This window comes from Sitophilus oryzae, unplaced genomic scaffold (genome assembly GCF_002938485.1).
Source record: "Sitophilus oryzae breed Bouriz unplaced genomic scaffold, Soryzae_2.0 scaffold_738_pilon_pilon, whole genome shotgun sequence".
Lineage (NCBI taxonomy): Eukaryota > Metazoa > Arthropoda > Insecta > Coleoptera > Curculionidae > Sitophilus > Sitophilus oryzae.
In genome coordinates this window covers 1,385,968-1,401,447 of record NW_022147349.1, presented here as the reverse complement: position 1 = coordinate 1,401,447, position 15,480 = coordinate 1,385,968, and the positions used below count along the sequence as shown (strand labels likewise).

The 15,480-nt window shown below is 32.8% G+C and overlaps 1 protein-coding gene across 1 annotated transcript; it reads right to left on the bottom strand.

The window, feature by feature from the left end:
- Positions 1-12,898: 12,898 nt before the first annotated feature.
- Positions 12,899-14,027, bottom strand: LOC115888441 (craniofacial development protein 2-like). The gene is made up of 2 exons (XM_030908185.1): positions 13,395-14,027; positions 12,899-13,141 (listed from the first exon to the last, which is right to left on the bottom strand). The coding sequence occupies exons 1-2, from the start codon at positions 14,025-14,027 to the stop codon at positions 12,899-12,901; spliced, it is 876 nt and encodes a 291-aa protein (XP_030764045.1).
- Between the last annotated feature and the right edge of the window lie 1,453 nt (positions 14,028-15,480).

Here is a 15,480-nt window from a genome sequence, read left to right as displayed (position 1 = left end):
TTAAATAAATTGTGACTTTCTATCCACACGGAACCGACGAAAAACATAACAATATACTCTCTATTTTTTAAAATAAGTTGAAGTAGATTTAAATGCTCTTTCAAACTATATTAGGGTTTTCTATACCAATCTAGTTCAGATTTTGAATAAAGAGCGATTTTTTAATAAAATGGCAACCAAGAGAGCTGGTGTCGTCATGGCAATTATCTAGTGACAGTTAGTAGCTATTTTCAAAATCGAAATTAATCTATGACTCACACTCTATAATATAATATTTATTTATTTCCATTTCAAACGTTTTTTTAATAGAACCACTAAAAATTTTAAAATTCTTTAATTACAAAAAATGTTCATTATTTTCTCTACCAAATATGTATACAGGGTATAAAATAAATAAAATTTGTCTCTTGATATTTTGTCGATTTCGGTCTCCTTGATGAGACAAACGCAATTTTATTAAATTACCTTGATCCAAGTCTAATAGCAATCTTTAAAAAACATTAACAACATAACTTGCGAAGGTTTTAAATAAGTACTCATTGATTCTCCATCAAAGAATATAGAATATGAAAAAAAAGTTAAACATGGGTATGAAATGAATAGTTTTAGAGTTACAGGATGTTAAAACTTTTTAAAATTATGTTTTTTGTAATTATATTTTAAATACCATATTTTTTTTTTAAATTGTAGGTTGTACTCTAATAGTAATAATAATTAATAGTAATAATATTTAATAATAAATTAGGTAAAATATATAATTTTTTATTTTATTTTAATTTTATTAATTGTGATTAATAAAATTGCGTTTATCTCATCAAGGAGACCGAATTCGACAAAATATCAGGAGATCTTATAATTAGCATTAAACGGCCTATACAATTTTGATATCAAAAGAAAAAAGTCAGTGGCGCACTAAAAGTACTTGGAAGAAAATTATAATAAATAGAAAAATTATTAACACTTTAACACCCTGCAGTTACGAAACAAAGAAGAATCGGACCTATGTTGATATGAAAAATAAATCTTATTTGTACGTGAGGAATCTTCCCACAAGAGATGGCACGTTTTTGAAACACCCTGTATAGTTGTTTAAGGGACAAAATGTCGAATGACAAATCTGAAAACACTATTATATGTAGCTGAAAACGTGGCAATGAAAATGTGCTTCTAGATTTGGGATACCTTGTCAAATAAAACCAGAAAAAAATTAAATCGAAATCTTTAATTTTCAGTATCAACGACTAGGAATTTTATATTATTCTTAACGGCATATTATTAGGCACATTAATGCACCGTTTTATTCTAATTTAAACATCTTGATTAGTTAAATTAGAGATCTCAATGATGGGGGTCGAATTTTAATTACCCTGTATAGAAAAAAAAAACTATATAGCATTTCAATTAAATAAGGACTTGAAATTTTAGTTTCAGAGAAAAGGCAATACATGCAGTCGCCGCACCGCTTGCAACCTCCAGCTTTGTTAATTGTTCGTTTCCCCAAATCAACACCGCCAATCACGGCACGAAACCATAACTTGCAGACGACGCCGTGCGATTAGCGTCGATCTGTGTGCACTTAAGCGCCCCTGGAAGCGTCCAAAATAGGGCATAAATGATGACTGCTGTTGCAGCCGCCATTTTCCGTCACCTCTTTTGTTTTCACGTCAATCAGGGACGACAGGCGGGCAAAAAATCACGGTTACGCCGATTGTCCAGGGAGCGTTTTTATTGAGGTCTGTTCTAGCGTACATAATACTTTGATGCGATTCGATACGGTTATCAAGCCTGTCCAAGCAAAATATGATGGGTTTCTGCTGCAGCGTTATATATATATATATATATATATATATTATTACATAAATTTTACATATATATATATATATATATATATATATATATATATATATATATATATATATATATATATATATATATATATATATATATATATATATATATATATAATTTTATATTTTTTTAAATTTTATATATATATATATATATATATATATATATATATATATATATATATATATATATATATATATATATATATAGAAAGAAGTTGCTATATATATATATATATATATATATATATATATATATATATATATATATATATATATATATATATACATATATATATATATATATATATATATATATATATATATATATATATATATATATATATATATATATATATATATATATATAAATATATATATATATATATATATATATATATATATATATATATATATATATATATATATATATATATATATATATATATATATATATATATATATATATATATATATATATATATATATATATATATATATATACATACATATAGAAAATAAATATAGATCATACCAAATAAACTTAGTCGCGTGATTAGGCTTCTTAATCAAAATATTATAACCAATCCAAAACAAAAATAAATTAATTATGAATATACCGGCTCACCCCCATAACTTTTTTATTTTTTCAGATAAGAAAACAAGATTTGGCATGTCAGTATATGACATAAATTAGGATTGATTGACGTATTCAATTGCTTTTGGTCACTTCCTGTTTCAGTGAAAATTACTACCACTTCTGATTTTTTAATGGCCCCTCGGTATATTTCTACTTTATTTGATGGAAAATGACACTCTGAATAGAATGACATATCAAATGTCAACCTTTGACATTTTCGCATATGATTTATTTAAAATTGTAATATGCGGTTCATAACGACAATTTGACTCGAAATACCAAGTGTTTGCGTGTGGTATGAAATTATTCGTAAAACAATATTTTTCCAAATATCCTAACGAGCCACCCTTATTCTATTTGAAAAAAATGAGATATGATTAAAAATACGATTTGGACATCTTTTAACCGGCCAGGACAAGACACGAAAGACATTAGACGATCAAAACTATTTTTCTAAGGCTCCTTGATTAAAAATTAGTGTTTATATATATATATATATATATATATATTTTCTTTTTCAAGCTAATATGTCAAAAGTTAACATATAATATGTCATTCTATTCAGAATGTCATTTTCTATCGAATGAAGTATATACCGAGGGTGCCATTTAAAAATTAAAAGTTGTAGTAATTTCCGGTGAAACAGGAAGTTATCCTAACCAAAAACAATTGAATACGTCAATCAATCCTAATTTATCTAAGTATACCAAATGTCGTTCTTTCATCTGAAAAAATAAAAAAGTTATAGGGGTGAGCCACTTTCGAGACGCACCCGGTATAAATGGTTATTTTTTACATCAACAAAACTCACTTCCTAATTCCTAACAGCACTTTAGGGACATAAAAGGTCATTACTAAAGAGGTTCGCACTAAAAGAGGTTCTAAAAAGAACAATGTTCGACTGCAAGATCTGTTTGTAAACATTTTTTAGCTTAAAGTATCACAACACAATTCGTTTAAACCAAAAACTCGCAAGACAAAACTAAAGTGTTAAAACGAATGACAATGTCAGGAAATAAATAAATAAATGTGGCAACTTGACATTTTTTACAGCAGAGCTACCACCTGATACCGCCGCGGGAAATTTAAATTCCAGTTAGTCAGTCCGGCGCGCATTTAAGCAAAATTACTATTATATTATAGTCCATAATGTGATTTTCCCTGCTCTCATTGGTTGAGACCTTAGGTTGAGACTAAACGCTGGTGCGTTTTGCCAACCGTGACTAAAACGTGGTACGTTCTGCCATATTTTTTCCAGCATCATGCAAATGTTTTAAGGATAATGCAGATTACACTAACATGTTATAAACGTCATGAAATGGCCACAGAATTATCCTATTTAATATTTGATCGTCTTTTTAGGACCAGCGTGAAATGTTAAGAAAACGTCTATTTTATAAAAATATTATTCTGACACTTCTGAAAAATTGTTTGTTTGATTTCCGTGTGTTGTGGCGTCTCTGTAACACAGACAGGTATATGTGGGAAGGCAATGTACATAATTTAAAATTATTTTGAAATGTACAAGATGAGTCAGAACTAAGATTCATACCAAAGTTATATTTTTTTATGGAACACCAGGTATTTTATTTCATATTTGGATTTTTGAACATAAAATAAGGCATTTATTATAAGGGTTTAATATGTTTAAATGCTTTGGTTTTTGAGATATTTAAAGATATTTAAATAAGCATGCTATGATAAAAAAGTTTATCAACACCTTGTACATTACTTTTCAGAATTAATTCTTGTGCTGACTTTTAAGCCAGAGAAATAAACCTTACTAAAAAATTTGATTGCTTCCTTAAATGTATACAGGGGTATCAAAAATTGCGTCATACGTAGAAATAACGAAGTTTTTATGTAAAATAAATATTTAAAATAGACCAGCAATTTTTGATACCCCTGTATACATTTAAGAAAGCAGTACATTGTTTTGGTAAAGTTAATTTCTCCGGCTTCAAAGTCATCACAAGAATAAACTCCGAAAAGTAATGTACATACAGGGTGTTGACAAACTTTTTATTAGAGCATGCATATTTAAATGTCTTCAAATATCTCAAAAACCAAAGCATCTAAACATATTAAACCCTTATAATAAATACCTTATTTTATGCCCAAGAATCCAAAAATGAAATAAAAATAATTTAAATTTTGCACATTGTTTCTCTACATATACCCATAAAAAATTTTGTTTTCTTTTTGTAATCTTTCCGTTTAATCAACCGAGGCGAATGAGGTGCGCCACCCTGTATAATAATGGTCGATCTTCTTTGGAATCTGCGTGATTTTTGTCCCAAAGCCACCTCCATACAGCCTGTCCAATACGGAAAGAACAAAAAGTTCGCTGTACAATCAGGCAACTGAATTTAGTCGCGAAAATTCTGAAATCCATGCGTCGCAATCTTCTGCTGTTTTTTAGTTCAGCATAAATAATGTTACCTTAAACCAAAACTTCTTTTACACTGTATCGAAATTGATCTGGTAAAATATACGTCAAACCTTCAGATGTCATGGTAGTTATCAATTAAAAATGCTAAAGTTTATTCAAACACACAAAAACAACGTCTGTCTAATGAAAACTACTTGAGAGAATCGTATAACGGCGGCGTGTTTTTGGCGAACTTGTCATATCAATACGTCACTTATTTTTTATTTTTCTCAAGGCAATTGAAAAGGTTAGTGCCATTCGATCTCAGGCATAATACACGACGTTTTAGTAAAGTTTAGCTACATGTACCTGCGTTTGGAATGCCTCATGCTAACGTGGCAAAATGTACCGCATTTTAGTCATGTTTGGCAAAACGCACCAGCGTTTAGTCTCGACCAATGAGAGCAGGGAAAATCACATTATGGACTAAATAATGGTACATTTTGCTTAAATGCGTCCGGCGCCCTATGTCCATGGTTGGCAATAATGCATTTAAAAATCGCGCCCTCGATTATTTAACTAACAGTTTAATTGAAAATTGAAATTCATGATTTTACCAGTTAAATGTTTATTCAAGAATATGTTTTTGTCAATTTGACATAAGATTTATTTTTTATCTCAAAAACTATATTCGAGATAGGTCTAGGTTAGTATAATAGAAAAAAATATGAGATATAAAAGTAGTTTTTTTTAGTTTAAAATGTAATAAAATACAGGGTGTTTCATTTAAAATAATAAAGATGCTCCACTTTTCTTTCACATTCAAATGATACGGCAACACTGTAACGCTAAAAATGTGAATTCTATATTTATTCAATATAGAATAAATATTAAATAAATAAATATGATGTTTTATTTATTTAACACAACAAGAGTGTCAGAAAAGCTGTCTATCGCATTATAAGTAAACTAATATACTCCGTCTATACTTTTAATATAGCATTATGACATTTACGGCTAAGGAAACAGGGCAATAAAAATTTAACTCTCGGCCAAATGCTGTAAAGTTTATATTTACTAGCTATGACTCCAAAAGGGAACTTCAACGGAAACAAATTGTGACAATTTACATCTTTCAACAGACTTTTATGAGATTTGGTATACAGTTTGTCCGAAATCTGATGTGTCAGAGATTCGAATGAAACTGCATTTTTGTATTTATACCGTATGATCGAGAAGAAATCTAGTTCCAGTTGGCTTGTAAATATAACTTGATTATTTTTTGTATTCTTTCTTCAAATATGAACTAAAGTTACTTTGAATGTGGTAGACAATGATTCAGTATTAAAACAAAAAGAGTTTCGGACTTCCATGGTCCATATTTATTTTTGCTTACTTATTTTGCAGTAAAGTTGCTGTACCGCTTTTATTAGTGTTATATTTATTGGGCTTTTTCGAGAACTTCCCATAGTTTCTTAATTGGTACCGTATCATTAGCCTTACTAAGGTCCACAAGCAGGAGATGAATTTGATCGTTATTCGTTGTCGTCTTTTTCTCAATGATCTGAGTTATTGGAAAGATATTATCAATGCATTAGCGGCCTGCTCTGAACCCGGCTTGTTCTTCAATCTCATGGAGGCTAAATTCATCTTCTATTAGGGTTTTAAGTATTTTTCCGTACAGTCTGCTAAGAGTGTCAGACACAGCTATACATCTGTAGTTAGTGCAAATATCTTTCCTTCCTTTTTTGTGGATCGGAGTTATCCATGACGTTTTCCATGAATCAGGTATTGGCTAATATAATATGGGCGTTAATATATGTAGTGAAAATACAAGCGAGAATTTTTTTCAAAATGTTCAGTCCGCATTTCAGAAGTTCCGTTGGTATTCCTTCAGGACCACTAGACTTTCCGTTTTTCATTGAAATTAAAGCCTTTTCAACCATATCTAGACTCACCGTCATATATATGTGCCTCGAGTTCTATATGCTGTTGGGGACATCATTTCATATAAAGGGCGACTTTCTTTCAATTCATTTTCATAATGTTCTTAGAATTTATTTAGGCTGATAGAAGGTATATTTACTTTAGGTGATTTATCCGATCTAAGGTTATTTATTAATTTCCAAGCTTCATTTGATCTTGAGCCTTCTAGAAATGTGTTAATTTCTGCACAAAATATGTATTGTATATTATATATTTCATAAAAGTTGAAGAATTTAGCAAAATGTATCAAAATAAATAATAATATATAAGGTGTGTTATTTAGAAAAATTGAGATTTTTGCTCTGTTAAATAAATGACATTTATTTATATCTAAGATAACATCTTTTGTTTATTTATATAAATAATATTTGAAACCTATTCCAAATCTCACTGCCAGGCCCTTGTACTAAACTATTAAAAATAAAGGAAATGTGAGTCAAAAAAAATTTTGTTAAAATTAATTCTTGCAAAGTGAGGACAGCTCGTATATCGTAAAAAAGAACAGCTTATTTGTGACGGAATAGGCAAAATAAGTCATAAATCGTGCCGTTCGGGTCCGCAGAATGCAGACTTATAAATCAGGGGTAGTTAAGCGAATAAGCATTCACATGTGTGATGAGACGGAGTTGCGCTTCGTCGGTCACGGCCTGTGACAGATCGGCCTTTGAAACGCCGCGAGCAGTAGCTCGACCGGATCGCGAATGTCGCTCACTTAAATTAGAAAACGCTACTGAAAATTCGATACCTTCTTCGTTCTTTCATCCCCATTTTATGCTACATATTCACCAAAAATTGAGCTTTCTTTCAAGGCTGTAGATAACGGCGGCATTAGCGTAACTAGCAATTATTCATCCTGGTGGGGGGCTGGGGTTCGCGCACGGGGGCATAGTGCTTTTGTTTTTTAAATAATGATTTTTAAAAAAACACATTTTTGAATAAAACGTTTATATGAATTTCTCTATCAATAAATTTCATAAACTTGGTTATCAAACCGTGTTCCCGTAGATTACTTAAATACCTACTATAACACAGAGTTTGTTGATTATTTATTAACACAAAAAAATAACACAATCACATTTTACACGAAACAAGGTTACATTAGAAAATATAAGTACGTCGATTTTAAGATTTATTATTGAGTGTAGAGATTACACTCCATAGGTAGAATTCAACATGTAGAGGGCGTTAGACTATAAATTTTCTAAAAAAATAAAAATTAACACATTTTTTGAACACAACAAAATAATATTAACTAAACAAAACTAGAAAACGTATAATAAATTAAAATTAATACGTAGCCAAGAGTCATAATTCAAGATTTTTCTAGGGGGTGCCCAGCAGTAGTTGGGGGGGGGGGTAGCATCCCCGAGCGCCAATGTAATTACGCCAATGAACGGCGTACAATGAAGAGTCATATCAAACAGCGTATTCAATATCATAATTTTAGTCTTTTACACTGAAATTTGGCGATCCTACGTAGATATTGGCATGTCTTATGTTATACAGGGTGTTTGAAAGACCATTTTGTAGATACAGGGGATTAAAATCTTCATTTTTTTTTTCGATTTATTATAATTTTCTTCCTAGTGCTTTCAGCCATTTGAACCACAGCGATTCGTATCCACAGATTTACCAGGGAGGGGGGGGGGTTATATGGGTTATCACAGAAATATTTTTCTAAAAATATTTACATACAGCCCATACAGGGTGAGTTTCCTACGATGTTCTCTATGGGCATCTCGGAAACTAATGGAGTTATAGAGTCGGTTAAATGGGGAAAGAATTGCAGTTTTGTGGGATCATAAATATGCACCTTTCAGATTTTTGAAAAAGTTCAAGGCTTACTAGATATTTCGAAAAAAACAAATTTTGGCTATTTTAAAAATCGTTCCTAATTCCATTATAATTTATTTTAGACAAAAAGTTTTCAGATAAAATTTGTAGATAATCACATCCCTAATGAGTTTGTGTTCTCCGATTTTTTTTCTAAAGACTGTCATTTTTGGCATAATACGACACAAACATATGTTTTTTTAGATAGAAACCATAGTTGGCCATGACTTCATAAAAAGCGCCATTTTTTAAGCTTTTCAGCGATATAGCTATAATATGTTTTTTTTTTCGAAAAATTACGGAGTTATAACCAATTCTTATCTGTCTTGACTAATTTCACTTAGTTCTTAGTTGGCATGGTTTTCTTATTTTGTTATCATTTATAACTCATAAAAAGACAGAATATATTATTAAACGGTTCTTGGGATTTCCTATGTCCCGTCCGACGATGCAACACTCGATGATACATTATATATCGATGATACATTTATATGTATCATCGATGATACATTGATACATATAAATTTATTATATCTTCAGTATTGCAGCTAATGATCACACGATCACTGTGACTAAGAGGGGCTCAGTCTTCACTCAATAAAGGGTCACCACAAAAAACGGCACAAAATACAATTTACCTATAAATAAAAAGGAAAGACAACAACTGTCACTGTCATGGAATGTCAGTTGGACTGACTTTAGCTTTAATTTTATCACTTTTTATATTTTATAAGTTACAAATACATTTAAATATATTTCTATAAAAATGGAGAAGCATCAGAACACATTATTACTGAGTGCGCCGAGACGACAACTGTTCGTGTCATAAACTTGAGGACGGCAGATGTCGGAGATGGAGAAACTGGCCTCTATGGAGCTGTCTCAGATACTGGCTTTTGTCAAAGCCCTGAGACTGTATGATGGGGAACACATACTAGATCTATAAGGTCGCGATGATTAACCCCCTCCACCCCTAAACATTCTACATTCTACATATTTCTATTGAAGGAATTTAGATATGTTAAAAAATGCTCTACATATCTAATCAAGTTGAAAAGAGTCTGTCATCCGTTAAATTATTTGTTCACAAACTTTCTATAAGCTATTTACTAATTAAATGAAATGTTTCAAGTAGTTTGAAAGTTGAGTATCGTTTTGAGGCCTTTAAAACATCAATTTACATGAAAATTTTATGCTGTCAAAAATGTGTCTTATCATTTTGCGTTGTGCCCGTCCATTATCTATTCTCAATTACAAGCTGCCCCCTGTTTTGTTATGTCTCGGTGCATAATTTTAACTATGCCTCGCATTTTTCAAACCGTAACAATCGGAAAATGCCCATTTCCTTCGAAAATTACCCTATTCTTTAGTTCCTTGACAACGTGATAATACGAAGTTAAGCACGCAATCAATTTGCATAGGAAATTAACTAAATGATACGGCTATTAAGCCTTAGACGCGACTAAATGTACGGCAACTGTTACATTTCCATAGATCTCATTAAAGAACATTAAAGGGTCTTCCTCAAAAAATAATTCTGTTTGGAAAATAGTATGTAGAAAACTAAGGGTAAAATTATGTAATATTTATATACAAATTTTTGGAAATTTTATTAAATCTTATGTTGTTCTGTGTCTAGATAAACGGGTGGGGAGGGGATCACCGCGACCTTATAGATCTATTAAACGAAACTTGCAGTGTACCGAGCAATTATAATCCCCACCATGTTATATTGGAGGGAAACCTGGGTTCCGTACCGCCGACACATGAACGCATTAAACAAGTTGCAACAGAGACACATTAGACAACTTTTAAGAATCCGGTGGTTCCATCATGTCTCAAACGTATCGGTGCTTGAAGAAGCTAACTGCGAGAGTATTGAAGTCATGGTTACAAAATCTCGCTTAAGATGGGCTGGTCACGTATGCAGAATGCAAGAAAACCGCATACCAAAATCTCTGCTTTACAGTAAGAGTGTAGACAGTAAGACGAGGCCGGGTGACCAAACTGAAAAGGTACAAAGACATTTTCCACGATAACTTAACGGGAATTAACATGCAGAATGAGTGGGAAGAAGCAGCCCACAATAGAACTCAATGGAGAAGAATTGTAAACTCAGTTAACAGTGACAATCAAAAAGTAAAGAGGCAACAAAGCAATGAGATCCGGAGTGCGGTAGGCAGATAACATCACGTATCGGGCTTTTCAGTCACAGAAAAGCTCATGAAAGAAAACGCCTTGCTTGGCCATCTTTTGACGTGTGTTGAATACTCGTCAGCGAGTAGTGGCCAGTATATGTAGTAGATCTATTGTGTGCCCCTTTTTTGAGTAACTCATCATACTGTCTCAAGGCTTTGAAAGCCAGTATCTACGGACGGTTTTACAAAACGTTACAAAAAGTTTATGTCACGAATGGCGATGGCGGTCGTCTCAGCGCACACATTTTTTGTACGCGTGATGAGGTTTTCTAGCAAAATTTTTCTCCCAGAATCTGTATTCGCTGTTGTTTCTTAGCTTCAATCTACGGAGGTGTTGGTTGTGGAGACAGTGTCCTATAAAAAAACTCGTGAGAATCCGAAGATTATTCTTACTTAAATCCAGGATCATCTTGGTCGTAAGTCTTGAGAAATTTCTTTGAGTATCTTTGACATTTGGAGGATTCTCATTCCAGATAACGGGTGAAGTCTTTTAGGTTTATGAGCTTTAAGTTGGTTTCCCCTTGGAAAACAGAACGTGTCTGGTCCACTTAGTGGAGTGTTCGCTCCGTTTCTAGCTAGATTGTTTGCTTTCTCAATACTTCCTATCCCTTTGTAGGCTGGCAGCCAGAGTAGGAGGACTTTGTTTCCTTTGCCTGATTTATTTGGCTTCTGTAGGCATTCTTTACCAACTTCGAATTGATGACTTGATCGCTTTAACTGTTGCTTGACTATTTACTTACTTTTACTGTTGCTTGACTTTGACCGATTACTGAGTTGATCGCTTTTAATGTTGCTTGACTATAGGATATGGTAAGATATGGTTTATGGTATGGTCTTTTAACTGCTGAGCAAACGCTTCTCTCTTCTTTTTCTCCTTTTTTTTCTAAATATTATAGTGAAGTATTTCTCAAATGTATGTCATTGACTGGGAGCTGGAGGAGTGGAGTTTTCTTTTTAAGAGTGTTTCAAGCTCCTGGGCTGACAATTCTCTCAGTACTGTTTCCGTCAATGATCATTGTAATCACTGTTGCATTGGCATATCTATCAACACACAGGTTTTCCCTTGCTGTAGAATGCTTTAGGTTTGTGTACCAAGAAACTGCTCCAAAGTACAACATGGGTCTTATTATCATGGCACACATCCAACGCAAAATGAATGTGGCCCAGCCCCATCTATTCTACGGGGACAACAGAGTTTAAATATCTTTGGGGACAACCGTATTGTCAATACCCGGTATGATACCAGGAATATACCAGTATATACCAGGTATTCGTCAATGTCTACAATATTCCTCAATCGGTATACAGGGTGGTGACAATTTGGACGCTTAACATTGGCATCTCAGAAACTACGAGAGATACGAAGTCGGTTAAATGGGACAAAAGTTGCGTAATTTGAAGTTTGGCACACACCGATGAAGAAAACCCCGGTATCTTGATTAGTTTCGGATTTATGTAAAAAAAATGAAAATAATACGTTTATTTTAAATGACATTATCTTCAAAACTATTGAATCTATTGCAACGTAAGTTGGTAGTTTTATATTTTAGACCTCGGCCAGTTAAATGCCGTTTTCAGAAAATTTCTAAGCCTTCTAGATTTCGCACAACAACAGCCAAGTTTTTGTTTTCTTATGGCCGCAATTTTGAATTTTTATACTATTAGATAGGGCGAAAAAAGTCTATACGGTGGTATCTAATTTTTATTCATTATTATGTAAATTCCCTAAAAAATAGATTTTTTAAAAATTCGCCTAAGATCAAGTCTGCCTTGGAAATCCAATTGACACTTTGTATGTCAGCAAGTTATTTTTTGTTTTTTCTATTAAGTGTCAAATCTGAAAGCACAAAAATTGTATAGTAGAGTTCAATACAGATCGATACAAGGAAATGTATTAAAATGACTCATATCCTTTGAACTTTGTTTCTGAGGTTTTGACTTTGTTTATGAACTTCCATGACTCGGCACACTTCCTTCCTCCCAAATAGGTATTTATTTCTTGACACTTCTTATCCCATATTTCTCATTTTGCAATTCTTATTTTTTGTCTTGTTGTTCTTTTAATTTCTAGATATGTGTCTCTATCTTGTTGTTTACTACTCAACCATTTTTTGTACGCGTTTTTCTTTTCCTTAATTAAGCAATCTATTTCTTCATTCCACCATATGTTGTTACTTTGAACCTGGGCTCTTAATCTAAGAGCTTCTTCCGCTGCACTGTGAACACTGCTTATAATATTTGCGTATATTTCTTCAACGCTGTTGTTCTGAGTTATACTTATCAGTTTTTCATCCAATCTTTTATGGTAAAGTTGTCTGGTACTCTCGGTTATTAGGCTATCCAGATTATATCGCTTAGATTCAATACGTTCGGTATGCTCATAATTTCCATTGGTTTCCTCTTTTCGTCTGAATGGTAATATTATTTTAGCTTTGACTAAGTAATGATCTGATCCACATGTAATGCCTCTATATGTATGTCCGTACGTTATTTATCTGAAGTGTTGTTTGTTGTCTTACTATGACGTAGTCTATTATTGATTTTAGATTGCTAGTTGGTTGTGGCCAAGTGTATTTATGTATATCCTTATGCTTATAAAAGCCATTTGTGACTTTTAATAGGTGACTTTCACATATTTCTATTATTCTTTCGCCATTATCATTTAGAGTTATTTCTCCATGTGGGCCCATTACTTTATGGTTTGTCCTTCGTCCAACTCTACCGTTAAAATCGCTAAGGATTATAAGTTCCCTTCCATTCCCTATTTTTGTTATTTCTTCATTAAGTTTTCCAAAGAAATTGTCCTTCTTATGATACGGCTCGTCATCAGAAATTGCATAGACTCCAAAAATGGTGACTGATTTTTGATTTATATTCATATTAACTTTAATTATATTTTCATCTATGCTCTCAAAGTCTGTGATTTTATTTTGGTGTTTTTTATGAATCAAAATGGACACACCTCTTTTCGCTTTTTCATGTTTTGCAACACCACTATAAATATGCACATAATTGTTACTTAGTTCTGTGCCATTGCCTTTTCTTTCTGTTTCAGTTAAAGTTACAATATCCATTTTTAATACTTCTAACTCTTTAGTGATTTCCTCAATCTTTCCGCTGATACTTTGTACATTCCAAGTGCCAATATTCATTGTCCATTTCCGTAGCTTACGTTGTCTTCCAATAGTTCCGTCCGAGTTTCCGAGGCAAATGTTAGGCTTTTTGGTAAGTATGTGTTTTTCTACGTGACAGGAACCAACCTGACGCCTAAACCCCCAACCTGGAGGGCCAGGTAATTTTTAATTAAGGTTTTCTTCCTTTAGAATGGTTGTCTTTCCGGATTTCGGAGACTACTCTTCTCCTCGAGGTTCTTCCGCCTTCTAGTTTATTCCTTCCGCCGTTGACCTTCTGACCTGTACCCTAGTCAGGGACCCTTACAGGGTGCTATCATCCGGGCCAGATGAACCCTGGTTTCTTTACCAGGTTGTTACTCTTCCCCCTCCTCCTTCCCCATCTTTCCGTTGATGGGGCCCCAGGCTTGGGACTGGTATAGCGGAGTTCTGAAGATATTGATTTTAAAGATATAGTCATTAAAAAATAAACGTATTATTTTTATTTTTTTGACATAAATCCGAATCTAATCAAGGGATCTGTTTTGGGCCCCATTCTTTTTTTGATTTTCATTAATGATCTACCACAGTGCTACAATGAACCAAACTACACTCTTTTTGCTGACGACACGACGATATTGGTGCGAGGCTCTTCATTGGAAGCATCCATTGAAGCGTCTATGTTTTCTCAGGATGTGGCAGAAGATTGGTTTAAAGCTAACAAATTACTTTTGAATAAAGATCAAAGATTCAAGATTAGACCCTGTCAAATTTCTGGGAGTTTATCTTGAGCCACGACTACAATGGGGTGCTCATATTGACGCATTCGCAAGTAGGTTGTCTAAAGTTTTGTATTTATTGCGTGGTTTAAAGACCAGAGTGTCGACGAATGTATTGATGACTGCATATTTCTCAATTTTCCATAGCCACTTAACATACGCAATTCTTGCATGGGGTCACTCTCCCGGTATTTCCCGGGTTTTCCATTTGCAACGAAAAGCTCTGAGGCTTATTGGGGGGCTACATTTTGCAGACGACTCCAGAACAGTATTTAAAAGAATGAACGTACTTACATTGCCATCTATTTATATATTCCAGAACCTGCTCTATATAAAGGAAAATTTGGATTGTTTTGTGGCGCACGAGAACATACATAACTATACTACAAGGAATAGAGAGTGCATTGCACTCATATATTGGCGACTGAGAAGGTGTCAGACTGGACCGGGCTATTGGGCCATAAAACTATACAATGTTCTGCCAAAGCATTTTAAAAGTATGTGTTTGAAAGATTTTAAAAGAGAAATTAAAAAATTTTTAATTGATAACAGTTTCTATACTTATCATGAATTTATGGATTTCAATTTTTCATTATATTGTCCTACCTGAGTATTTAGCTAGTAAGATTTTATTTAGTGCATTGTTTGAATGTTTATTTTTTCTGTATTTTATTGACGTGTGTAAATTGTTCTTTGTAATTTTTTTATGACATGAA

Coding starts and splice junctions, on each gene's coding strand:
- LOC115888441 (XM_030908185.1), bottom strand. CDS start 14,027: ATGAATATTGGCACTTGGAATGTACAAAGTATCAGCGGAAAGATTGAG. Junction 13,142..13,394: donor CAATAATAGACTACGTCATA/GTAAGACAACAA, acceptor AGTATAACTCAG/AACAACAGCGTTGAAGAAAT.